Source organism: Bison bison, unplaced genomic scaffold, assembly GCF_000754665.1.
Source record: "Bison bison bison isolate TAMUID 2011002044 unplaced genomic scaffold, Bison_UMD1.0 scf7180017864527, whole genome shotgun sequence".
Classification (NCBI taxonomy): Eukaryota; Metazoa; Chordata; class Mammalia; order Artiodactyla; family Bovidae; genus Bison; species Bison bison.
Genome location: NW_011495078.1, coordinates 8,539,996 through 8,567,127, shown reverse-complemented (window position 1 = coordinate 8,567,127; position 27,132 = coordinate 8,539,996). Strand labels below are relative to the sequence as shown.

General features: G+C 43.7%; 1 protein-coding gene across 3 annotated transcripts in view; it reads left to right on the top strand.

The window, feature by feature from the left end:
* TPP2 (tripeptidyl peptidase II) overlaps positions 1 to 27,132 on the top strand; it is a 58,335-nt gene that overhangs the window by 16,330 nt on the left and 14,873 nt on the right. For 2 of the 3 annotated variants that reach the window (XR_824483.1, XM_010831478.1), the window contains exons 5-24: positions 1,866 to 1,990; positions 2,684 to 2,847; positions 4,532 to 4,686; positions 5,344 to 5,420; positions 7,696 to 7,823; positions 10,246 to 10,345; positions 10,617 to 10,765; positions 12,445 to 12,560; positions 13,077 to 13,245; positions 13,951 to 14,108; positions 14,395 to 14,471; positions 16,401 to 16,507; positions 17,219 to 17,373; positions 20,336 to 20,452; positions 20,685 to 20,785; positions 21,360 to 21,456; positions 22,290 to 22,427; positions 23,725 to 23,969; positions 24,226 to 24,304; positions 26,172 to 26,210. Coding sequence is in view for 2 of the 3 variants with exons in the window: in XM_010831478.1 (XP_010829780.1) it covers positions 1,866 to 1,990; positions 2,684 to 2,847; positions 4,532 to 4,686; positions 5,344 to 5,420; positions 7,696 to 7,823; positions 10,246 to 10,345; positions 10,617 to 10,765; positions 12,445 to 12,560; positions 13,077 to 13,245; positions 13,951 to 14,108; positions 14,395 to 14,471; positions 16,401 to 16,507; positions 17,219 to 17,373; positions 20,336 to 20,452; positions 20,685 to 20,785; positions 21,360 to 21,456; positions 22,290 to 22,427; positions 23,725 to 23,969; positions 24,226 to 24,304; positions 26,172 to 26,210 (2,496 nt within the window). In the remaining variant the exon portion in view is untranslated. The remainder of the gene's footprint in view (positions 1 to 1,865; positions 1,991 to 2,683; positions 2,848 to 4,531; positions 4,687 to 5,343; positions 5,421 to 7,695; positions 7,824 to 10,245; positions 10,346 to 10,616; positions 10,766 to 12,444; positions 12,561 to 13,076; positions 13,246 to 13,950; positions 14,109 to 14,394; positions 14,472 to 16,400; positions 16,508 to 17,218; positions 17,374 to 20,335; positions 20,453 to 20,684; positions 20,786 to 21,359; positions 21,457 to 22,289; positions 22,428 to 23,724; positions 23,970 to 24,225; positions 24,305 to 26,171; positions 26,211 to 27,132) is intronic. The other variant, XM_010831479.1, reaches the window with a different exon arrangement.

Genomic DNA, 27,132 nt, shown 5'->3' with positions numbered 1-27,132 from the left:
GTAAAGAATCCACCTGCAATGCAGGAGACCCCGGTGTAACCATAATGTGTTTCGTGTCTGTGAGTCTTTTCTGTCAGTCAGGAAGTTCATTTCTGTCATTCCTTTTTAGATTCCACATATAAGTGATGTCATGGTATTTGTCTTTCTGCTTCTGATTTACTTCATGTAGTATGATTATATCCATCCGTGTTGCTGCAGATGACATTGTTTTGTTCTTTTTATGGCTGAGCAGTCCTCCATCGTGTGTGTGTGTATTTATATACGTGCCACGTTTTGTTTATCCAGCCACCTGTCGATGGACATGTAGGTTGCTTCCTGTTTGGCTGTTGTAAACAGTGCTGCTGTGTATACTGGGGTGCATGTTATCTTTCGAATTGGAGCTTTTCTCTTTTCCAAGTATATGCCCTGGAGTGGGATTGCTGGAGCATGTGGTAACTCTATTTTTAGTTTTCTGAGGAATCCCCAGACTGTTTCTGAAGCGTAGTGGCTGTACCATTTACCTTTCCCACCAACAGTGTCGGTGGGTTCCCTTTCTCCATACCCTCTCCAGCATTTATTATTTGTAGACTTTTTGAGGATGGCCATTCTGACCAACATGAAGTGATGGCTTCATGGTAGTTTTGATTTGCATTTCTCTAATAATAAGTGACATTGAACATCTTTTCCTGTGCCTGTTGGCCACATGTGTGTCTTTTTGGAGGAAACGTCTACTTAGGCTTCTAGGGCGTGCATTTCTTAATCAGAAATGGGATTGTATTGGCGATTCTGAACCCTGGCCCCCTGCTAGGATCACATGAGGAGCTTTAAAAATTCCATGTTTGTGTCCTAGAGAGGAAATAAATCAGAACCTTACAGAGGAGGCAGATATTTTAAAAACTTGTCAAGAGTTTTCATTAACATGCAGGTCGGGTCAATGCCCACCAGCCTATATAGATCTGCACACGCACACTTTTATTTACTTTATCTGTGTTCATTTTTAACAGCTGTATAATTTTTGGTTAGATCACTTTTGGTTCTTCAACCTCCTGTTGGAGACGTGAAATGTAGTATTTCAGGTACTACATATAGAGCACTAACTATAGGAGAGGGATCTGAATTTAATTAGCCATTTTATTTTGTATGCCAAAAATGTTTATATAATTGTCTTTTTCCTTGAGGAGGAGTAAACATTGAATATATTGAATAAGGAAAAAATGAAGCATAACTTAAGATTTTGGGAACATGTGAAATCTAAGTTTTTATTCACCTGGACTAGTCAGGCGAATATAGGACCATCTCATACAGTACTTTTTTTAAAGTGCTTAGATTGAAGCATACAAATTTTCCATTTTTATAGCTCAGAATGGTTGAATAGCAGTTTATATGTACTTGGTCAAAAATACACTATGTATTTAACTCAGCAAATTCAACAGAGGTGAGACTATTCATAATTCCTATTATTTATTTGGGTTCTTAAGAAACAGATTTGAAGTGGAAATGTTCCTGGCTATAAAAATCTAAAGGTAGATGAACTAACGTGTAGCAGTTTTAGTGTTGCTTTTGGAACTGAATCATGCAGGTACAGGCATGTGACTAATACCCTTGGCCAAGTGAGGTCCCCGCCATGTAGCACCGTGTCTTTCCCAAAGCAGCTGTAGTGAGGGGCTGACTGTGATAGTGAGGGAAGGATTTTTTTAATTTAATATTTTAATTGATATCTGCCACTAAATTGAATTTCAAATTGTACAGATATAAAAGGAAAATCTTCTTCCATTTTTCCAGGGTAAAATGACTTTACTACTGGGTCACATTGTCTTTGGTTGTCTGTTACTGTCACTTGCCAAGAGCACAAAATGCTAACATTAGCACATGTTCTAATTGATTAGGCAAATAAATTAATCAAGGAGGAGCTTCACAGTCAAGTGGAATTGCTAAACTCTTTTGAGAAAAAGTACAGTGATCCTGGCCCTGTGTACGACTGCTTGGTGTGGTTTGATGGTGAGACCTGGAGGTAAGCCATGTGGATTTTATACATCTTCATTTAAACATGGTCTTGCCTGCTCTGAAGAACATTAAGCCCTCAAACTACCCAGAGATTTGGTTTACAAGACATTAATATCTCTAAGCAAAGCTCCTTGAGAGCCGGGTTGGCTTTTGAGTAGTTTTGGATAAAGCCTCTTAAACTTCTTAGTATTTTAGGCATGAAAGCTGACTCTTACCTCTCTTAGAGAATCTTACCCCCTTAACCAGACAGCAGTCATTAAATATACAACAGCAGGTTGATCATAGGAATCTTCCTGATTGAAGCTGGGCAGTTTGTAAAGTAAGTGCAGGAGGGTCTGGCAAGAGTATCTACTATAAATGTTTTAAGGGCAGAGGAGGAAAATGGCATAAAGATTTACCACCAGAGACCTAGACGCTAAGTTGGTCTGATTCCTTAAGCGGGTGGGTGGTTTTCTTCCTGGGGGTCTGTGAAGGACGGTTCCTAGAGACCCTTGTGCGTGACTTCATTTAAGGGCTGGTTGCTTAAATCACTTTACCCAGTCTTTACTGAGGCCTCTGTGACAGAGGAAGCTGCCACATTTGTGCTGGTAAACAGAGATAGTGTGGTGAGAAGATCCTCGAGAAACAGTATTGTGTGATTTTTAGAAAGGTAGAAAAAGAAGATAAATTGCATTACCTGCTCTTAATTCTCCTTTTCCAGAGCCTGCATTGATTCGAGTGAAGATGGGGATCTGAGTAAATCGACTGTTCTGAGAAACTACAAAGAGGCTCAGGAGTATGGCTCCTTCGGTGCTGCCGAGATGCTGAACTACTCTGTCAACATATACGACGACGGGAACCTGCTCTCCATAGTGACCAGTGGAGGTATTCTGTCTTAGGTTTGCTAACTAGAGATGAACGTGCAAAGTACCGGGAGGATAAATTCCTCTACCCAAAAACAGCCCGAAGGAGAATTGACCGATCCCTACGACAGAACTAGGTCTGGAGTCACGGATGTGATTTGATTTCCTGGAAAGGTATTGTTTTTTTTTAAGGCCGAAACCATGTAGGATCCATTCCAGGAGTGTGAGCATGGTCCAGCTACAAAAAATAATGTAAACATAGTTCATTCTATGAACAATAATTTCACCTCCAAATACTAACTCTTGAAAATTCACCCATGAGTGTGAAGGATCAGGTAAAAGGATCCTTAACACAGCTTTCTGTGTAATTTCAAAAAAGTTATAAACTTTCTTGAAATTTGTGTGTTTTTTATAAATTATGTTATTCATCCTGTGGAATATGTTATATAGTAATCATAATTAATACATCTGCATATAACTATGTATAAATCTCAGATATATAAATTTTACTGAAAAAAATATATTGGTATTAAAAACATTTGTGTGAAAATTGTTTATGGGTGTGTTTGGTAAAAATATAAAAGCATAGGTGTGAAGACGGTGTGCACCAGCTGCAGGGCAGTGCTTGCTTCTGGGAGGGAGTGAGGAGGGTGAAGTGGGGTACCCAGCTCCCCCCGCCCATAGAGGCACAGCTTAGGTACAGGAAACTGCACACACTACACACTCATAATGTGGTGAGTTCTGATGTGTGCACACACCCAGGAAACCATCCCTACAACCAAAATAACATCTCCATCACCACCACCCTCAAAGGCTGGCTTATTCTTCCTATAATCCAGTTGTCTCCACTCACATCCTCTGGTAGCCGCTGAATGGCTTTCTGTCCACCCTTGATTACTGTACATCTGATAGAATTTTATATAAATGGAATTAAAAAAATGAAGTTTGTTTTTGCCTGCCCATTGCAGCATGTTGGGCTGAATCCGTGCTGTGATTATAAGTGGCTTGTTCCTTATTGTGGAGCAGTGTTTCACCGTGTGTGTCCGCCATGGTTTATTTATCCATTCACCTCCTGATACACACTTGGGTTGTTTGAACAACTGTGTACAGGTCTGTGTAGAAGTTGGTTTTTGTTTTAATTGGAACCCATGTCTGGGAGAGCTGGTTGGGTGTGGTAGGGCCATACAGTATTGAAGACCCTCCGAGCTCCCCTCGGCAGTAGCAGAGGCGTGTCGCACCCGCCGCAGCGGAGAGTGCACGTCCCCGCCCACAGCGGCCACCCTCAGCCTCAGCTCTTCAGCAAGGGGTGGCTCTGCGTGGCCTTCCTCTGCGTCTCCCAGGTGACTCGCCTTTTCATACGTTTATTTGCCATTTGGTCATCCTCTTGGGAAATGTTTTTCAAACGCTCTTTACCCATTTTTTGGGGGGGTTCTTTTTTTTTTTTTGAAAGATTATGTTCTAGATATAAGCACTTTGTCAGTTACATGTGTGCGAATACTTTCTCACCTTTGTGACTTAACAGCGTAGAATCCAGGATGGCAGAAAGCGTATGTAAATCACAATCACAGTCACTTTTTGTGAATTATTGTTAAGAGACAGAAGAAACAATACCCCCTTACACGTTAAGATAACCGTGTTTTTGTATCGTGGTTAAAACTTTGAGCCTCTGAGGGTGTTTCCTCGTATTCTCCCCTTTTTGCCTCTAGGAGCCCACGGAACACACGTAGCTAGTATAGCTGCTGGGCATTTTCCTGAAGAACCTGAGCGGAATGGCGTAGCTCCTGGTGCTCAGATTCTTTCCATCAAGATTGGAGACACAAGACTTAGCACGATGGAGACAGGCACAGGCCTCATCAGAGCTGTGAGTGCTCCTGAGCTGCTGGTGTCCAGGACTGATGGTTCACGGCCGTGGATACTTGGATTAGCAAGCTGCTCTTGCTTTATCAAAAATACATGGCACTGTATTCAGTGTATAGGACTTTGTTTGCAAAAGCCCAAAATGCTTAACTCATTTAAAAATATTTTTATTAGAAATTATTTGGGTTAAAGAGATTTGGGGAAACATGAAAACATTGTTTACATTATACCTCTCACTTGTAGTAAATCCCTTAGCAAACTATTTTGAGATACTTTTAAAAGCATGAAAAAAGACAGGAAGACATCTCAGCCAGCCTACTCCATCAGTGTAAGAATTTATTCTTCATTTGACTTTAACATATGAATTCTATTTCACTTGAGTGAATTTAGACTTTAAAGAGACCTCCCTCGTTTCTCCAACTCAATTCTGCAGATGCTGGTTTGTTTTTTATTGACTACTTCCTGTGCCGTGTATCAACACCACCCCCAAACACACACACACCTTTTTTTAAGTTCGTCAGCCATATGTCTGGCAGTAACTTATGAATTTAGGTATGAGTTGGAATATGATTGGTTACAGAACTGTGGGATGCCTTTTTTGTGCTGGCTTTTCTGTTTTTATAAATGGCTGTCTAAGCTGGACTGTTTCTCTTTTTAATAGATGATAGAGGTTATAAATCATAAATGTGATCTTGTCAACTACAGCTACGGAGAAGCGACTCACTGGCCAAATTCCGGGTGAGTGTTCTTTGCCACTCGTCAGCCGTGGGGGCGTAGCTGGTAAGAGCAGTGAGCACTTCTGTGTAACTGGAGCGAACGTCACAACTGACGAGGAGCAGACTTGGGCAGATCCTGTGCGGCCCCGAGGCCCTTGGTCCACAGTCATGTCTTTGACGCTGGTGTCCCCTCCTGGCCGGTGGACCCGACGGCCCCTTGGACCCCCGTCCACAGGCAGCCGGACCTCGGGTGTGCACCGCGGGCCCTGCGGTGACGGCGCCCTTCAGCTCCCGGCTCTGCGGAGGCCACCCTGGCGGCATGCTCGGGGGCCGTGAGCCTCGGGTGTGCGGTCAGCTCTGTCTCTGGTCACAGTGCGTGCCCTTCCCTCTGGGACGGCCGTTGCACACCTTTTCCTGGGGACTCTCGGCGACCTCCCCGTCAGTCCTCAGCTGGCATCCTTGCTGCTTTCTTTCCCAGAGCAGATGAAAGCGCTCAGAGGGGACTCCGGGCCCTCCTGTGACCCGCCTGACCCCACCAGCTGCCGTCCCTTCTTCTCTCATGGAGTGTGCCTGGGATGAAGAGCGGCTCTGGTCCCCTCCGCCCTCAGAGATGCCTTCCAGCATCGACTCGCTCCTTTCCTGGCTCTCTTTACTGTTAGACAGACCTGCTCAAGTATCCACTAGCTTTAAAACTAACTAATAACAAGCCTCCTCATCTCCCATGGCCTTTGCTTTTCCAGCAAAACCGAGACAGGTGTGTTCACCGTTGTCCATCGCCGGGTCTCCCTGCCCTGCTCCCCTCCCTGTGCTGTAAGGGTCTTCCAGCCTCTGGCTTAGCGTGACCTCATGTTGCCTCAGCCTTTCTGTCTTCATAGCGCTAACTTGGCAGTGACCCTATCTGGAGAGTTTCCTCCCACCACCCCATCCAGATACACCCATTGTGCATTTTCTGCAGCTCTGTGACAGAGCTCTGCCGAAACGCAAATGTCACCAAACTAGAGCCTGTAGTTGGCTGTCGTCAGTGATTGAGTTTTCATGGGTGCATCATAAATGCTTTTGCTAGATGAAAAGAGCCATTTCAGTGGCTGTGTGTCTCAGGATTGTGTTTAGGTGACATGAACAGTGACAGGGCTCCAGAATGATCCGTGAGCACCTGGGAAGGGGCCCTGTACCTGCAGATGGCCCGATAACCCCGGGAGATGGCTTAATGCGGCGCTGGAACCATTCCTGTACGTAACGGTGGGGGTCTCACAATCTGTACATATGTGCAGTCTCAGAACTACGCACCGAAGAGAAGGTCGGTTCTACCACATGTTGATTTAAGAAATAAAAATTTTAAAACCCATAATTTCCTCAGCTGACAGGTACACGGTTCCTTGTGAGACAATTGCTCATTTCCAGACCTGGAAGCGAGCACGCTGTCAGCGTCAGTTGTGAACGTAACCTCGCAGGAGGGAGAAGGAAGGATCTGCTTCCGTGTCTGCATTATCGCGGTGTATATCTTTCTCTCCTGGGACCTTCCTTCTTCTGCAGTCTTCTTACTCTAATGTGCTTTTTCCTTCACTTTTATGATTTTGGAGTATCCCTGGCCCTTAACCTTTTTTACATTCACCTCATTTTTTTTCCTTGTGGTCTAACTTTACCTCCTGTAATGACTACCAGTGTATTTTTCTTCCTTGCTGTCAAGCTCTAACCAGATCTCTTATATGTTAAATCTCTCTCCCTAGTGCCTTATTTCCCCATTCACCTTTGCCGCTTGTGACAGCTGTGTGAGGAGTTGGTTCTCCATACTTCATGTCGGGGGGGAGTGGACCCCCTGTGGCCCCTGACCCAGTCTCTGCTAACGTTGCAGTCTTTGCTTTTGGCCCCTTGGCAGTTTATTTTCCCCACATATATACAGTTTTGTTTTTAGCACATTCCGCACTAAAAACGGGGCCTCCTAACTCCCTCCACTGAAACCCGACTGCGGTATGTCTCTGGGCATAGCTCTGTCGCGCTCTGCTAATGGCACATGTGCCGGAATTTACCTGACCTCGCGTTTGAATGTATTTTAGTTTTATAAACACTTTGTGAGTAGAAGCAAGGCACTTGCAGTGTGAGAATGTCCCTGAGTGATTCTAAGCACCCCTCCTGACCTGTGACCACCATTCTATTGCTGCTGCTACTCGAAACCCATGTTTTGTTTTGTTTTGTTTTGTTCGTATAAACCATGTTTGAAAATATTTTCACATTACAGTAATCCATTTCCTGAAAAGTGGACAGTTCGTGTGTTCAACTGAATCCTCTTCCTCTTTTAGGAGAATATGTGAAGTAATCAGTGAAGCTGTGTGGAAGCACAATATAATTTATGTCTCAAGTGCTGGGAATAACGGCCCCTGCCTGTCTACAGTCGGGTGTCCGGGAGGAACCACGTCCAGTGTGATAGGTGAGTTTGTAGTGTTAGAAATAAACTTAAAAACAAGCAGACAAAAAGATTTAGTCCATCCAGTGTTAATCGTATCTCTCCCACACACAGGACACTGTGAGCCTATAATAGACCCTCAGGAAAGTGAACTCTAGTAGGGACCCACTGATGTAGAATTTCATCTCCAGCAGACTGGAGTAAGTGTGGAGGTACAGATCACGGGTAGCAGAAGTATAGATCAGGCCTGTTGTTTAGTTGCTAAGTCATGTCCAATTCTTTGTGACCCCATGGACTGCACCATGCCAGGCTTCCCTGTCCTTCACTGTCTCCCAGAGCTTGCTCCAACTCATTGAGTCGGTGATGCCATCCAACCATCTCATCCTCTGTTGCCCACTTTACCTCCTGCCTTCTGTCTTTCCCATCATCAGGGCCTTTTCCGATGAGTCAGTTCTTCACATCAGATGGCCAAAGTCCTGGCACTTCAGCTTCAGCATAAGTCCTTCCAATGAATATTCAGGGTTGATTTCCTTTAGGATGTACTGGTTGGATCTCCTTGCAGTCCCAGATCAGGCTGTGGGATCACAAAAGTGCTGTTCCCTCTGATTTGAGGATCTGGGCAAGGCTTTCTGGAAGAAGTGTGAGAACAAGGATTTCAGTAGGTAGACAGAAGCAGGAGAAGGGCTTTCCAGGCTAAGTGAGCAGCATAAATGAAGACACTTGCTTCACTTTTTATTTATAGTGTCCGGCTGTGTATTTATAGCAGAGTTCCCTCGTTTAGTTTCTCTTGGAGCATGCAGGAAGACCTAGAGGTAGAGGAAGGGAGCTTCCTTACTGAGAAAAGCAGTTGAAACACATTTACTGTGTGCCTGTGGCCTTCCCCACCCTTTGTCTTCAGGATCGGATATGGTATTGTCTGCTTCACTGGAATCCAACAGGAAACAATAATGCCTGTCAACGAAAGTTGTAAGAGATCGAATTATTTGCAGTCATAATATGAAAATAGTAAAATTAGCTTCTATTATACGACAGTAGCTGCCATCTTGTGCAAAAAACAAAACCCCACAAAACATGAAATCCACCCCTTGGTTTTTTTAATGTGAGGCATGAATGAGGAACGGTGAATTGAGATCCCTTAAGTAGTAAATGAGACCTGAAGATTTTTGGTTTATTTTTAAATGTGGGCTCAAAACACTTAATGTTTGTGACTGAACATGTGACCATAAAAGCTGGTCCCAAGCAGTTTTCCTGGTGTATCCACCATTAACTGCACAATACGTACGTATCATAGGAGTTACTATAGTTGCGTAGGTATTAGAGATTTTATAGATACACAGCAATATTTGGGCATTAAAGGTTAGAGTAGAAACTGGTCCTTTTAAAAATATTTTTGTTTTAAAATATCAGTGATCTTATATTTATGGGACATGCTTGTATTCGTGGCTTGTAAATTTTAAGCATGGTGTCGCTTGCTTTCAGTAACCTAAAATCTCTTGATAAAGTAATTCTGTTAAATCATGTGTTAAGACAGCAGTGCCTGCCAGTGATTCATGCATTGTGTGTTCCAGATCTCTGGATACTTTTAAGGACACAAAATGAAACAAAATAATCCTGAGAGGTACCTAGTGATAAAAATGCACTGCTCCTCTACAGCGCTCAGCATTTTGTCATTTTCTTATCCCCACATTGGCAGAACACTTTAACCTAAATTCTACAAAATGACTACAGTTTCATGTGGCAGCACTGTTGACCTAAGTCCTCTTAATTCACTCATTCTGTCCAGCCTTCTACCCAGGAGATGTGTGTGTTGTGAAGGAGAATGAGGAGCTGATAGTCTTGGATTCTGAGTCTTGTCTCTGCCGGTCATTATCTTCAGTACATTTTTTTAACCCCTCTCTGCCCTGTTTGCACATCCCTGGAATGAAGGACCTGACTTTGATCTCCGAGTTCTGTGATTTCAGAGTCTTAACTAGTTTCATCTGCACATTTATCTAGGAGACCGTAGCATGTTACTGCAGCCACTTTGCAGGGGAGGCTACTGCCAATTTCACGGGTAGAATTTTCTATACCATGGCCATTTAAAAACGAAGATCAATCAACTAATTCCTTTATTTTTCTGAAGTTATATTTTTACAGTTTGAAACACATTTCTCTTTCTCTTTCACGCATACACACACTTTTAGTTACATTATCCTGTTTAGTCCACATAATAGTGCTGGTAGGTATTTTTATATACAAAAGCGCAGCACCTCATGTAGTGTCTGGTATGTAGTGACCTTGCCTGGGTCGTTAAGTTTTTTCACCTTTCCATCTTGTGAGAGAGAACGGTGGTGTCCAGAGAACAGAGGCTTCGCCGGGATCCCACGGCTGGGGGAGCAGTGGGGTTCGAGTCGCGACCCCTGTTCTGTATCCTTCTGTCAGTGACCACATTCCCCGCCCCCCGCAGGTGTCGGCGCCTACGTTTCTCCTGATATGATGGTTGCCGAGTACTCTCTGAGAGAGAAGTTACCTGCAAATCAGTACACGTGGTCTTCTCGAGGCCCCAGGTAGGTCGCGCGTGGAAGTGGAGTGGAGTGAAAGCCGCTCAGTCGTGTCCGCCTCTTTGCGACCCCATGGACTGCACAGTCTGTGGAATTCTCCAGGCCAGAACACTGGCATGGGTAGCCCTTCCCTTCTCCAGGGGTCTTCCCAACATGGGATTGTCACAGCCATTCTGTCCGACTGCCTGGGGGGAGGCGCAGGGCTTTGCCCTGAGTTCATTTGCCCGTTGGCCCAGTGCCCACCTCCCTAAGCAGACTCTGCCTTGCTCTCCTTCAGCGCTGACGGGGCCCTCGGAGTGAGCGTCAGCGCCCCGGGCGGCGCCATCGCCTCCGTCCCCAACTGGACGCTGCGGGGCACCCAGCTCATGAACGGGACGTCCATGTCGTCTCCCAACGCCTGCGGGGGCATCGCCCTGGTCCTGTCAGGTGAGGAGCGCCTCCCCGCGGCCCAGCTAACCCCGCCGCAGAGTCTCCTGCTGGAGCTGCGAGTCGTCGGCTCTTCCACATGTTTCTGTCAGTTTTAAGTACTCTTAATGAGATAGAAGTGACACGGAGAAATGGATTTTCAAAGTATCGTTTTACACTTCGCCTTGCTGTTGTTCAGTCACGGTGGTGTCTGTCTTTGAGCCCATGGACTGCAGCGTGCCAGGATCCTCTGTCCTTCCTGTGCTTCACCTCAGTCCTAGCTCTAAAATCCACTGCTTACTTGTTTATAAGCTTGCTTAAGGAGGTGTGAAGTGTCTAGACAGTTTCATAAAATAAATTTGATGGCATAAAATAAAGACAAATTGTAGCCATAAAAAGTAATTGAGTACCTTTCTCTTCTTGCAGACAGATATTTTTGTTCTCTAAAGTTCTCAGGGCAAGAAAACGTGGTTGAATTGGTAATGACCTGGCCCACAGTAAAGTGGTGGAGAATCATTTATGGGATCGTAATGGTTTGAACGTGCATTCACTCAGCAAGCATATTTATTGGCTGTTACTGGCTATTAAGCTTTATTTTGGCCTGGGGCTAAAGTAGGGAACAAAACATCAAAAAGACCTGCCTGTGTGGAGTTGATATTAAAGTTGGAGGAGGAACAGACTATGAACAAAGTAAAAAATCGCTTCCATGACATAGTAGAGGGTAGGAAGCGTTGCCATGGAGCCGGTGAACCGGACCATGGGGAGGCGGGACTTTCTAGGTTGATGGGCAGGCGGCTGCATGCTTGACGTGGAGGATGGGGCCATCGGCACTGACTGGGCTCCACTCTCGCTCTACTGTGCAGCCTCTCCAAGCATCTCGGGCTCGCTGGTGCCTCTTGTCTGTGGCACACTATTCTGTCAGCCTGGAATTCCTTTCCCGCCGAGTCTTGGCCCTGTGAACGCCCGTGTATTCCCTGAGAGCCGACCCAGTATCTGTTCTGATGGGAGCATCGCCTCTCCAGATCCTGACAAAATTGTTTGCTTTTTCGGTTGACTCTTAAAGTGCCGTCATGTTCCCATGTTTTTTGGTTCACGTTCTGCACTCCTCATGAGTATTTGCATGTTTAGTTCTGGAGAGGACAGGCGTGCCGTCTTACTCGCTTCCACCTCAAAACAGTCAACATCAGAAGGTGGGCGGCTGGGTGGCCTCCACGTCATGTAGACAGTCACCCCCAGCCTCATTGTCCCTGTTGTCGACCAGGAGGCTTGTCAGCAGCCTCCTGGGATCTGGTCTCCAAGGTGCTGATTGGTTGCGTGGGGCCTGAGCATCTTGCTGGCTTGTTTCCGTACCCCTGGTGCACATCCTGTGCGCCCTGGTTGAGACCTTCTGCCAGTGACCATGTTGATTGACCAGCACTGTCTTAAGGAAAACATGATTGGAATGCCTTTTGGTCCCTGTGCCGAGCCCACCTTCATGCTGCGTCACAGTGGGCATGCGGAAGTTTTCATTGAATGAAGTCGTTGCGTTATGAGTCATACTGTAAAAAAAAAAAGATTAAAAAATGAGGGTTGAGACAAAAACATTAAAAGCAGAAAACGTACACATTATCCATACTAGGGCGGGGGAGGCTGGGGAAGCGTTTCCAGTAACTGTCTTCTGTAATAAACACTAGTTTCTTGATTTCATCTTTTGATTTTAGGTCTGAAAGCTAATGATGTTAACTACACAGTTCATTCGGTCAGAAGAGCTCTTGAAAACACTGCAGTGAAGGCTGACAACATAGAAGTATTTGCCCAAGGACACGGTATTATTCAGGTATTGTCGTTTGAGAAGCAGGCTGTAGATCAATAGGATAATATTTTAGCTGTTATTGGATAATATCCCTACTATAGTGATTGAGTTTTTCTAATTGTTGACTATATGGCCAGAGTAGTTCTCTGCACCATAAACGAAGAAGTTATGAAAAGAGATTTTATAGTTGAATTTGTGGTGGTAAGATAGAGAAATGTAATTGATGTAAGACATATAGAGAGATGGCAGAGGGCAGCAGGTAAAAGCTGACCAGGCATAATGGCACGTGGAGGATTCCTAGCATCATCACTTGGGAGTAAGAGGGTGAAGTGGAAGGTGAGTCCCGTGGCTGGACCAGGGTTTTGTCCAGTGAGGTAGAACTGTCCTCCTGATGGGCTTTGTCATGTAGTTCAGAGAGGACAGTGTTGAAGCTGACTCTTGCTTGTACTTTGCTATAACTGAAATGAAATGGGTGATTTGCAACAGAAGGTTTTTTTGACCCAACTATGTGTATCTTACTGTTTGTATCCTTTTAATTAGGTTGATAAAGCCTATGACTACCTCGTTCAGAACACATCGTTCGCTAATAAATTAGGTTTCACTGTTACTGTGGGAACTAACCGTGGCATCTACCTCCGAGATCCTGTTCAGGTGGCCGCACCTTCGGATCATGGCGTTGGCATTGAACCTGTATTTCCAGAAAATACTGGTGGGTGATAGCCAGAGAGTAAGCTCACATGTTCACATTTTTGGTTTGAATTGTACTGTAATAGAGAGGTGCTGTTTAGGCTGATGTTTTAAAGAGGAGATAGGAATGAACAATGTTAATATTACTGTGCATTTCAGAGCAAAGGGAAACTGATGGCAACTGGGGACCCTGATACAGTGGCAGTTGAGTTAGCAGTGTGACTACAAGAAAATAGTAGAATGGGCCTTCAGTCACCTAGAGCTCTTAATTAAATTGTGGATCATAAAGCGTCAGATGCCTTTTCTTTCCCACCTTTACTGCTTGAGTGTAAGAGCCAGATTTTGGTTGCAGAGTGGGAAAATCAGAAGCAACCAGGGAGAAGCCCAGCTCAGTGAATGTAAACAAGACTGTCGTGCCTGTAAATTAGGAGTCTCTCAGATTCTGTTGACTGCACGCAGTATGAGAAAACAGCGCTAAACGCCTTATGTTAAGGTTGTGGCCGTGCTGGGTGGGCGTGTGGATGGACCCCAAGCGTGCTGAAACACCTGTGAGGGAGGCTGTGTGACTGGTGTGTGTGGGCTGTGCTTGGGGAGCCTGTGCCTCCTACATTTTATAGCCAACGGTGCTTTCCTGCTGCTGAATGTTCTTGAGAGACTACAGAACGTTTTAAAATGGAAGAAGAGGAAAACAGAGCTAATCTTCACTTTTTGTTTTTTTTAATGCCAGAAAACTCTGAGAAGATATCCCTCCAGCTTCATTTAGCCTTAACTTCGAATTCGTCGTGGGTTCAGTGTCCCAGCCACTTGGAGCTCATGAACCAGTGCAGACACGTAAACATCCGCGTGGACCCCAGGGGCTTACGGGAAGGACTGCATTACACGGAGGTATGGCCTGTGCGCCTTTGCTCTGCCTTGTTTGCACTGTGCAGAGTGTTTGTGTGGCAGACCGTTTACCCATTAGTCTGAGTTAGTCAAGGCTTGGCCTGCATGTAGTTGTTCAGGCTGTTTGCCATTGATATGTGCTGTGACATCAGAAAATTGATGCTTTTACTTAGGACGTTTCACCTTTAATATGAGATTAATTTATTCTGTGAGTAGGTCCACCTTCTTTCATTCTCTCCTTTTAAAGAAGCTTCGTTTGTGGATACTGACACTTAACTCTTTTCTCAAGGTATGTGGCTATGACATAGCGTCGCCCAACGCAGGTCCTCTGTTCAGAGTCCCCATCACCGCGGTCATCGCAGCAAAGTAAGTGCCCAGTCACCAGCAGTGTGCTGTTCGTGTAAGTGTGAGGTGGCTGTTCATGGAAACAGGCTGAGCTTGTAAAGGATCCGCAGGCCAGAACCAAGGAACTGGGTTTTAGTTCTGCTCCTTGCTCAGCATCCAAGATGGCACGTGGTCGGTCAGCTGCTCCTGTTCACAGGGAGGAGGGTTAATGGCGTCTGCCATCTGCCCTCCACCAGGGTGACGGCGCCCTCCCGACCGCCTGGGCTGGAGGCCTGAAGCCTCTGCAGTGTCCTGACAGTGATTTTGTCCCCTCCCACCCCGACCTTGCCACCGCTACCCCCATCTCTGGAATCATATTGTCTCCTGGTTCTTCCGCATTTCTAGTCCCCTCTGTTTCCAGGCTCTTCCCTTCTCATCTTGCCTTCCACCCCGGACTGAAGGGTCAGGTCTGATCATACTGCTTCCGTATAAGGTCCTTTAGCATCTCACCCGAGGATCCTGCTCTGCAGATGGCCAGCGGTGGTCCTGCAGAGCCCCTGTCTCCTGTGGCTCCATCACCACTTTGTACATTCCCACGAGCTCACCAGAGCTGACCTTTCCGCTGTCTCCAGGACGGGCCTGTTTGCACAGCTGATTCTTTGCGTTAGGCCCCTGTCTCCTAACCCAGCGACCAGGCAGGTTCCCGGTCATCCCCAGCTGAAGGGAGTCTTTCCTTTCTGCTGCTTCTCGCTTTTACACGCCCGTGGTTTAGGCTTGAGCCAGTGTGCTGTCATTTTTAATTGACCCCATTTGACTGTGAGCCCACAGAAGACTCAGGGCCTGCATCTTATGTAATCCCACATGGAGCCCACTGTACAGAACAGACCAAAAAATGGTCCAGTACATGAAGGGGAAGACCGAGATGGGAGTTCTGGAAACTGGGAAACGTGAGTTAGCACTTTCTGTTGACTTAGTTGCGTAGTAATATTTAACATGCAGTAGGTCTCAGCCTGTATGAAGCATAGAATGAAACGGAGATAACTAGTGACACAGGTGAGGAAATGCAGAACGATTAAATTCTCAGCCGCGTTTTCCCTGCAAGTCCGACAGGAACTTACTAGACGAGGTAACGTGTAAGATTCAGGAATCGGCCAAGACCTCTTCTCCTGATGGAAGCTGTCTGGGACCACTCCGCACAGATGAAGCACTTTGCATCTTTTCCACCAGCACGCCCCGCCTCCCAGAGCATGCTGCGTTCAGCATCTCTGCTGGGCGTTCTGTCCCACGGGGACTGGCCGAGGAAAAGGAAAACAGTACATTCACTGTTGAGTCTGTAGCTTCTAGTAGCCGTGCCCCCGATGGAGTAGGCACTCACTAAATGTTCGTCACACTGAGTAGAGTTAGTCCTTAGTGTCTACTTTAGCTTTCCAGTGTGGATAAGTAAACATTTGACTTTGGGGTTTCCCTGATCCTTTTTAAAAATCCTATGAAGGTAGTTTCCTTCATACTGTGTCATTCCTGGCATGGGTGCATTTTGAAGCTACAAAAGGGATTAAATTTAATAGCAATTTCAGAGGATAAGACAGTATCAGAGTCACAAAACATTGCCTTTGATTTTAGCATTTTAGACTCAAAACAGTCCAGATTCTGGTTTTTGGAAAATTATGTGGATGTTGTAGAATTCCGTTAACAACAGCAACAAAAAAGAACTGTGTGTCTGGGTGTATTATAGACAAATTATAAAACGAGTAAAAAGCAGAAAAATCATCTACACTGGGCTGCCCCCAGTTCTCTCTGCTGAAGTGTTGCAAAGATGAGATGATACTGTGCATACCGTTTTGTTCCCAGCCTTTAACTTCCTGTGTTCATTTCTCAGGAGCTGTTGAAATCTAGAGTGCCAGTTGGTTTACAATGTGAAGCCCTTTTTAATGAGAGTATCATGTTTAATCATTAATTTTTATTAATTTTTAGAGTAAATGAATCAACACATTATGACCTAGCCTTGACAGATGTACATTTTAAACCTGGTCAGATTCGAAGGCATTTTATTGAAGTTCCTGAGGGTGCAACATGGGCTGGTAAGTAAAATTAAAGTCTGTCTTGCCCATTTGTCTTTTTTTGTTTTTTGTTTTTCTTTTTTTTTGCTTTTTTCTTTAACTGGAGGATAATTGCATTACAATGTTGTGTTGGTTTCTGCCATACAACAGCGTGAATCAGTCAGGACACATGTCCCCTCCCTCTTGAAACTCCCTCCCACCACCTGCCCCCCCATCTGTATGTGGATTCTGAAGGCCAGAGCAGATAAACCAAGGGGGAGAGATTAGGAAAACTTATCAGTGAAGTTGAATAGAGGGAAACTAATGGAACTTTGGCATGGTAACAAACAGAGGTTTCTAAAAGTAAAGTCCTCTTTATCAGGGACTGATTGGCTTTTAGCTAAAGTAAGAGAAAAGGCTGAACTTAGCAACAGAGGAGGAAGAGATTTTTAAAATACCCCAGCTAGGATAATTGTGTGTCCATCTGTGGACCGCTTCTGTTTCATGTTCTTTGTAGCATAGCGGTTGCTCACTTAAATCCTGATTTGTTTATTTTCCATAGCTAACTTTCCTACCCTCTCATCTTAATTAATATTCTGTCAATTCATTGTTTTTAAGGAAATATGCAGGTTTCACTTGAATGTATCATTTTATTCTTGATAGCTGATTCCCCTAATGTAGGCGTAGGCCTTACGGAATTTGTGTCCCTTTGAAACCTGAGTGACAGTGTTGCCTCTTGCCTTCTCGCCTCAGAGGTCACCGTGTGCTCCTGTTCTTCTGAAGTGTCTGCCAAGTTCGTCCTCCACGCAGTGCAGCTTGTGAAGCAGAGAGCGTACAGAAGTCACGAATTCTACAAATTTTGTTCCCTTCCAGAGAAGGGAACGCTCACTGAAGCTTTTCCAGTCTTAGTAAGTTTTAATTAACAGTCTGAAATCCTAAAACTGTTTTCCATTTGTCTTTCGTGTGAGCTGTTGTTACTCAGTCGCTAAGTCGTGTCCAATTCTTTGTGACTGCAAGGACTGTAGCCCAGCAGGCTCCTATATCAATGGGATTTCCCAGGCAAGAATACTGGAGTGGGTTGCCACACCCTCCTCCAGGGCCTCTTCCCAACCCAGGGATTGAACCCAAGTCTCCTCCTTGGCAGACAAGCAGGATTCTTGACCACTGAGCCACCTGAAAGCCCTTGGTGTGACCTAAGACTTAAGTATTTTGATTTGATTTGGTAGTTTGCATTCAGAGCACTCTGGGCCTGTGTGTTTTATTAATGCTGAGTAATGTCAGAAGATAGGTCATCTTACTAAGAAGTGAGGTAAATACTAATCTCTCTAACTCCTAAATAATTTAGTCAAAAGAAAGTTCTGGTATGCTAGATGCTGGCACTTGACAAAGTGGACCCTGGTTGAGATTGTTTTCTCATTGTATGGTAGACTATTTCCATATTTAAGACTTTTTTATTTACTTTAGTCATTTTATTACTGCCCTGTTGTTAAGAATCCATGAGGTTAATTTGCTCTATAGGTGAAAACTGCCACTCCTTCCTACAAATTACTTCAGTGTTGCAGATTTCCACACTTAACCTATAGTGTGAGAAATGGGGGCTTCCTTCTAGAAGGGGAATACACTGGTGACCTTCTTCAAACTTGCTACCTAGTGTTTTGAGTTGGATCCCTTATCTTTATCTCTTCTCAGAAGATAAGTGATGAGAAGATAAACTTTCACTTGTGTTCTTGTATGTGTTCACTTTAGTCGCACAGTCGTGTCTGACTCTTTGCAACCCCATAAATTGCAGCATGCCAGGCCTCCCTGTCCATCACCAACTCAGTAATATGATTCATCTTTAAACTTTCTAGTGCAAAGAATGTTCAAACTACCACACAATCGCACTCATCTAACATTGCTAGCAAAGTAATGCTCAAAATTCTCCAAGCCAGGCTTCAACAGTATGTGAACCACGAACTTCCAGATGCTCAAACTGGATTTAGAAAAGGCAGAGAAACCAGAGATCAAATTGCCAATATCTGTTGGATCATGGAAAAAGCAAGAGAGTTCCAGAAAAACATCTATTTCTGCTTTATTGACTACACCAAAGCCTTTGACTGTGTGGATCACAACAAACTGGAAAATTCTTCAAGAGATGGGAGTACCAGACCACCCTACCTGCCTCTTGAGAAATCTGTATGCAGGTCAAGAAGCAACAGTTAGAACCAGACGTGGAACAACAGACTGGTTCCAAATTGGGAACGGAGTACGTCAAGGCTGTATATTGTCACCCTGCTTATTTAACTTATATGCAGAGTACATCATGAGAAACACTGGGCTGGAGGAAGCACAAGCTGGAATCAAGATTGCCGGGAGGAATATCAATAACCTCAGATATGCAGATGACACCACCCTTATGGCAGAAAGCAAAGCAGAACTAAAGAGTGTCTTGATGAACATGAAAGAGGAGAGTGAAACGGTTGGCTTAAAACTCAACATTCACAAAACTAAGATCATGGCATCTGGTCCAGTCACTTCATGGCAAATGGGAAACAATGGAAACGGTGAGACTTTATTTTCTTGGGCTCCAGAATCATTGCAGATGATGACTGCAGCCATGAAATTAAAAGACGCTTGCTCCTTGGAAGAAAAGCTTTGATCAACCTAGACAGCATATTAAAAAGCAGAAACATAACTTTGCCAACAAAGATTCATCTAGTCAAAGCTATGGTTTTTCCAGCAGTCATGTATGGATGTGAGAGTCGGACCATAAAGAAAGCTGAGCACCGAAGAATTGATGCTTTTGAACTGTGGTGCTGGAAAAGACTCTTGAGAGTCCCTTGGACTGCAAGGAGATCCAACCAGTCAATCCTAAAGGAAATCAACCTGAATATTCATTGAAAGGACTGATGCTGAAGCTGAAACTCCAATACTTTGGCCACCTGATGTGAAGAACTGACTCATTGGAAAAGACCCTGATGCTGGGAAAGATTGAGGGCAGGAGGAGAAGGGGACAACAGAGGATGAGATGGTTGGATGGCATCACTGACTCGATGGACTTGAGTTTGAGCAAGCTCAGGGAGTTGGTGATAAACAGGGAAGCCTGGTGTGCTGCAGTCCATGGGGTCACAAAGAGTCAGACATGACTGAGAGACTGAACTGAGTACACTGATTACTAGAAAATTGAAAACTCAATATCCAAGGAACAGCTTTTGTTTCTGATTTTTTTAATAAAAAGAAAGAAGGGAGGGACCATAATTTCATTTGACCATGGTTGCCAGGCAGCTCTGAGCCCAAGACTACTACCTGTGACTACTGAAAATTCCTACACAGCTGTCATACCCCTTCTCTTGCCATCGTTCTTAATGATTTTTCCTTTGGTCCTGTTTTTATTCTGGTTGTTTTCACTGTTAATTTATTATATGTACTTGGAAACCGTCTCAGATCTCTTACAACAAGCAGTTTAGGATTATGGGTAGATAACTGTGTATTTAAATACCTGTGCTCTGTCTCTGCAGCTGATTTGGGTAACTCCAGGCGTAGCTAAAATCCCATGGACGGAGGAGCGTGGTAGGCTGCAGTCCATGGGGTCGCTGCAGTCCATGGGGTCGCTGCAGTTGGACACGACTGAGCGACTTCACTTTCACTTTTCACTTTCATTCACTGAAGGAAATGGCAACCCACTCCAGTGTTCTTGCCTGAAGAGTCCCAGGGACGGGAAGCCTGGAGGGCTGCCGTCTATGGGGTTGCACAGAGTTGGACATGACTGAAGCGACTTAGCAGCAGCAGCAGGCGTAGCTAATAACAAGATTCTTGGAGTTTTCTCTCTGTGCAAATCTGTTTGTATTTTGTGATTCACACATTTACAGTATGTTTCATTTTTCTCTGTAGGGTGGGAAAGCAATCGAGTTTTGCATTGCTCGCTGGTGGGCAAGTCTCAGCGATGTCAACATTGACTACACTGTTTCTTTCCATGGGATTGTATGTACTGCTCCACAGTTAAACATTGTAAGTTCACCTTTCCATCATTTTCAAGGTCAGTTATGCATGTCACTGTGAAATAATGTCGATGGTTAGATTTAAATTTTAATGGGGACATTACCTATGTTCAGGAAATAGCAATAGTCTTTTTTAATGGGTGCTTACAAACTTTGACACATTTATTTGAGGTTTAAGTATTTTAAAATGTAGTTCATTTTCAGTAAGTTGGAGAAACTAATTTGATAAATATCCTTCGTAGCATGCATCAGAAGGAATCAACCGTTTTGACGTGCAGTCCTCCTTGAAGTATGAAGACCTGGCTCCCTGCATAACTCTGAAGAGCTGGGTGCAAACACTGCGGTATCTTACATGCTTCAGGGCGACAGTGTTGGGTTTCAAGGGGGTGGGAGGGCCCTCTGCGCTCCTTGGAAAGGGTCTTTTTTTTCCTTAAGTCACATGAAGGCTGGAGATGAAAATTCACTGCATGACTTTCCAGCCTAGAAAACTGGACAGGTCTCTGGGGAGACCTTACGTGACATGCACCTGGAGCCCTCGGGGGCACCTGACAGGACCCACCCTGTGACGAGGGCAGGACTGTCTGCGTTCAGACCTGTCCTTCAGCCCCATTAAGGATCATCACGCTAGTACCAGGATCTGATTACATTAGGACTCTTAGTTGGTAGTTGAAAATGTTTTTATCATGAAAAGGGTGTTACCTTTTTAATGCTGCAGAGTTTTAACTTTGTGTGTTTCTGTGGTTTGGTCAATAAAGAATTATGTAAGTTAATGATTAAAGTGTTATAAAATACACTGGGAAGGATAGTGTCCAGGAATGCTCATTTATCAGTTATTGTGATTTGCCATAGTTTTCGCTGCTTATAGTTTTTTCTCATTGAAATGAACCTTTGACTCTTATGCAATTGTCTGATTACAGCCCACTGAGTGCAAAAACAAAACCTTTAGGATCGAGAGATGTTTTGCCAAATAATCGTCAACTTTATGAGATGATCCTGACTTACAACTTTCATCAAGTAAGTGTTTGTGTGATCAGGTATACCCTTGCAACAAATTTCTGTGTTTTTATAAATCATAAAAAAGGGAAGGACAGTGTGTTCAATGGGGGTGTGTGTGTATACATACATATATATGAAATAGAATCAAATAAATAACACTGGCTAGTTTAGAGTTATTCTTTGGGAAATTATGATATATAATGATGTAAGCACCATTCAGATCTGAAGTCACAACTTCTTACTTCGTGGCGACCTGACCTTTGAGTCTTAGTTGTCGTCACTGACATCTGTCCTCCGGTACCTGTCCTCTGGTTCAGTGTCTTGTCGAAGCCACCTGCCTTCTGATTAGGAAACTGGGCCTCTTTGCTCTCTGTGTTGACACAGTGAGATGTCAGAATGGCTCCTTGGTTGAATGGGTGGTAAAGGTAGTTGAGATGAGCATAAATGTCAGATCGAAGTTTATGGAGAATCAGTAAGATTTTAGTAAAACTCTTATTGAAGCATAATATGAGCTGCCGCTGGGGAGAGGTTTGATACTGGTGGATTGTCTAATTTCAACCTTATAAATATATTTGTTTTATTAAAAACCAATGAATTAAGCATCCTAAAGAATATATATTGCTTTATAAATGAATGCAGTTACCTAGGTTTGTGTTTTTTAAACCTTGTAAAGGAGAAATACGTTTTTTTAGTCCCTAAATACTGAGTGTTCTGCATTTTTAAGATTGGTTACCTCAATAAAATGTGTTTAATACTTTTAATGTAAGTTTCATCGATAACAGTATTACAGATCTGTTAGAAATCGTATAAACCATTTCAAGTAATCATTCTTTTTTTTTTTTTTTTTACAGCCCAAAAGCGGGGAAGTGACCCCCAGCTGCCCGCTGCTCTGTGAGTTATTGTATGAGTCAGAATTCGACAGTCAGCTCTGGATCATATTTGACCAGAACAAGAGACAGATGGGCTCCGGCGACGCGTATCCTCATCAGGTAGGAAGTGGGCAGTGATTTTTAGAATTCACAGAAGCCGTTTCCTGAGCCAGTGAAGCCCGGATTCTTGCTCTGGTGACGTCCCTGCTTTGTGATGCGTGTTCAGTGCTTGACACGAGGCTGGCAGCTCCTCTGTCTGCTGCAGCTGCACAGCTGCACCTTTGGGCTCCGTCTGGCTTTGGGTCAAGAGGGGCCCAGAAGGACGCTCACGGACACTGGCTGGCAGAGCCTTTCATTATTCTCCTTCCGACCCTGTGCTCACTGCCATCTGAATGCTGAGAGCAAACCATCAGGATACGTGAGCACTGAAAAGTGGTCCCAGGTCTGAACTGGATCTGAGCACCTGTCCTCAGGTTATTAGAACTCTGAGATGTGTTCCTTGTCGGCGGGCTGAGTACTGATCACTGACTGTCCGCCAGGTGCTGTGCCTGGCACTGTCGTTTGGAAGGAAAACAGTCTCTTAATCCTAGCATTTATAAGAATTTTATCCCTGATTGAAATGTTATGACCAAGAAATTACATACTTCCTGTAACATTAATAATTCAGTGCTAAATAGTAAAAATAACCTCTGTAGGGTTTCAGTCACTTAAGGAATGGTTTCCATTCTCATCACGGCGAGGCCAGGCACGTGTCCCGAGTGCGGACGGGTTACTATTGCAGCCGCTCCTGCGGTTGCTTTAGTCTCAGAAGAACCTGTTGGTACAGAGAGGACAGTGTTCCATCCTCTTGAGCAGCTTGACTGGATGGAGCACAGTGCTGAGTAGATGCATATTCCTTCGTGTCCACGGGCTCCCGTTTCTGCTGTCTGCAGTAAGCGGGGTGGCGTGTTGGATGTAATCCAAAGGTTACCAGTCGTGTGTATGGAAACAAGCGTCTGTGTCTGTCTGCGATACTACACAGCACCTCAGTTTCGCTCATTCTCGTGTTGTTTTATACGTGCCTATGAAGACCCATGAACAGGGAGGTCATTGCCTTTGAGTGGAGACAGAGTCAGCTGAGAGTGTAGGAGTAGCCTGTTGTTGTAGGAGGCACAGGGCTCCAGAGCCAGAGCCGCCTTCAGCTCCCTGATTCTCTACTCTGCACGTGACCCGGCCAGGTCACGTGACGACTCTGGCCCTCACCCTTGCTCACCTGCACAGTCGGGATGTTTTGCCCGTGTAAATGGGTGCGTCGTAACGTGCCCTGTGCGTCGCACACTGAGCGCTGTGTAAGGGGGCGTCTACTGTCAGTCCCCTAGGTGATGGCTTTCGTTCATGTGGCTCAACTTCACTCTTCCCAAATACTTTTCTTTTTCAGTATTCCTTGAAACTGGAGAAAGGAGATTACACAATTCGACTGCAGATCCGTCACGAGCAAATCAGTGATCTGGAACGTCTGAAAGATCTCCCATTCATTGTTTCTCATAGGTTGTCTAATACCCTGAGCTTAGATATCCATGAGAATCATAGCCTTGCACTTCTAGGAAAGAAGAAATCAAGTAACTTGACGTTACCCCCCAAATACAACCAGCCGTTCTTTGTCACTTCCTTACCCGATGACAAGTAAGTGATAACATGACTTGCTTTCAGTGTCTGTCTGATTCTCTGTGGTCTTTAAAGTGCTAGTTTATTGCCTGAGGCTACACTTAGACTGCGTTGTCATGCCCCTTTAGAGATAAGTTATTTCTCCCTTTGGCTTTTGAAATCTTAGCTAAGGGAATCATTTCAGGATGCAGTTGTTGTGATGTTTTTCCCCCTAATTACCCTTGTGAAACTTTCTCTTTTGTTCCTTTTCTCCTCTTTTGAATCTTCTGATTAGAATACCTAAAGGGGCTGGACCTGGGTGCTACCTCACAGGATCCTTAACGTTGTCAAAGACTGAACTTGGAAAGAAAGCTGTAAGTAGTTTTTTTGTTTTTTTGTTTTTTTTTAAATTGAAATTGCCTGTTCTAAAATTTCCTTTTCTTTAAAAATGGAAATTAATTCCACATTACAGTAAAAGAGAAGATCTCTCTGGAAAATGAAATTTAATAGTTTTTTTCCCAAGTTATTAGTAAAGGTTAATTAATGTTTGGTTGTATTTTTATATATTTAGTATTGTTTTTTCCCAAGTCTAAGTTCTTGGGCCTTGAACCTGTCCTGTCTTGCACGGTTACTGTACTTAAACTTCCCATGAAATACATAGATCCAGATTAAACTTGTCTTAAGTGAATGGGATGTTTAAAATTAGAGAATTTATTGAGTTTTAAGAATGTAGTAATGTGGATACAGGGAAAAAATCAGATCTTCTTGGGTGACTTCTAAAAACCAGTCAGAACAATTATTGCTCATAAGCAGTAATTTTCACTTGCACAGACCTTTCTCTTATGGGAATTTTGTGTAATTGTAGAGATAACTGCAAGATTCTTCTTTTGGTGTTGTAGTTTCAAAATTGCGCCTCTTGTTAAAAACATATCTGGTTGTTATATTTTAGAGGTAAATGTTGGGTTTGATGGTATCTGTTTTGCTTTCCATCTGTTTTCATTACAGATTTATTGTGAGAACAGTGTTTATTATATGGGTATATTTCCTTTTGTCCTAAAGTCATTTCATCTCCATGCCAATAAAAGTTGTCGTTCTTAACAATTTTACATTTCTCTTCAGCTTTAGTTCTTACAAAGTAAATCTACCACTTAATTCTGGAATTTATGAGTGCTGTTATCAAAATGAATAGATCTCAAACATCTTAACAAGTATGCTCATTCATTTTTTAACCACTGTTGAACCAAAGATGGTTTATTTGCTAACAGAGAAGTGTCATCAGTTGTGACTTTTGTCCTTAGGAGTTGTTTTCCCTAACATTCCTTGAGTCTTACTTCAGTTCATACTATTTGCTTATGTGTACTTTAGTGTAAGTTATAAACATTCAGTGTAATGTGCAGTGAATCCGTAGTTTCTGGAATTCATAGATGCACTGATTTTGAGAAGTCCTAGTAGTCTTTTTTAGGGAGATTTCATTTTCCGGTAAGGGAAACATTGCTGCCTCTGCTCTGGGGCCTCACCAGCGAGGCTTCTCATCCAGACAACTCTTCTGAAGTGTCCGCTGCCTGTAATGAGTAAGGCAGAAGAGTATTGTGATCATGGAAGTTCGCTTTTAGCCACTCAGAGCTCTGCTTCCTGGCTGTATTCTTTAAGAGGCCATTGTGAAATTAAATTGTAAGCAGACGGGATTGGCTGTAGTTATTACTTACCAGGGTAGATTTTCTTGAGGAATCCTAAAGCCATAGAGTTAATTGTCATTCGCAGCACATTGTTTATTTCATCTGACCTCAGTCTGGGGCTGCGTTTCTTAAGCTTTGGGCGGTGGCGAAGGTAACTGTGGTCCGTGTTGCTCCTCGCTGATGCTCCCAGTCACCTCGAATGATGCTCTCCTAGCGCCTGGACGTGTGTGCTTGCTGTGATGTCCTTGAAAATCCGGCTCTGAACCGTCAGCTAACTTTTAACGTCTTCAAAACTGTTGTGATAACTGATGGGATTTTGCTTTACAAATTGTTGCAATACATTGACCCTTAGGAATAACATTTTTGAGTGCACTTTTATTCCCAAAAAACACAATTCAAGTGGCGGGATTGCTTTCTTTAAAAGCCTGCCGTTTTGGTGACAGACCTGACCCTTCTAAGACACATCCAGGTAGAACGGAAGCTGGACGAGAATTAGGCAGAGGTGGTGTCACCATCCTGTGTAGATTTTGCATGTTTTCTTACAGAATGTCCTTCTAACTCCCAGGGGCAGTCTGCAGCAAAACGACAAGGAAAATTTAAAAAGGTACTGATTGTCAGTTCTTTACAAAGATGTCTTAAAGCCTTATTTGCATATTAGTTAAACTTCTTTTTCTGTCACTATTATCTTTTTAAAAAAATCTCTCCCTTAGTTTCCTTTCTTTGAGTTCTGCAGTATAATGCTTTTAGCTTATCAATGTTGACATACTGCTCTCTGAAATGTTGTTTCCTGCCATAAATTTCTTGAAGACCCCTGGTTTATTTGTGTATAGAGAAAATTCTAATACTGTTCATTTCGTACTCTACGTATGACCAAGGAATAATACTTGAACTTTTGAATTTCTAAAATCATATAGAGAGATGAATGTGTTGTGTTTTTTTTTTTTTAGCTATATATGACAAAGTTATTTTTAAAGTCTAAAGACATTTCTTAAGTGGGATGATTTGATTAATAAAATATTATTAAAATATTTAAAGTGAAGTGTATTTCCTGCCCTTGCGTCTTCTTAGTTCTAGAAAGGCAGAGACAAAAAGAGCAGCGGGTGTAGCAGGAACAGGAGTTAAGAACTGTTGGCCCCAAATTAAAACTTACACTGAGCACGAGCAGACCTTAAGACCATAACTAGTAAGTGACCTGACCTGCTCCCCTGCTGCTTTTTAAGACAGTCTCTGACTGGCTGCTGGAGCGAAATTTAACTTGAAAAACTCTTCTTCAAGTCTACTTTAGAGAAGAGGACCTGCTGACATCATGCATTGTTGTAGAGATGTATGGCTCAGGCAGTAAGTACTGCAGGGTGAGAGTTAGTGCTTTGAGATAGAAACAAAAGATAATGCTGTTTCTAGTGATCTAGAAAATTCATAGTGATCTGAAAATGGGGATCACCATTTTATAAAAGATCAATTGTCTTTATTAAAATGACTTCTGAAATTCTGTATTACTATGTAACGGTAAAGACTGTTCAAACAAA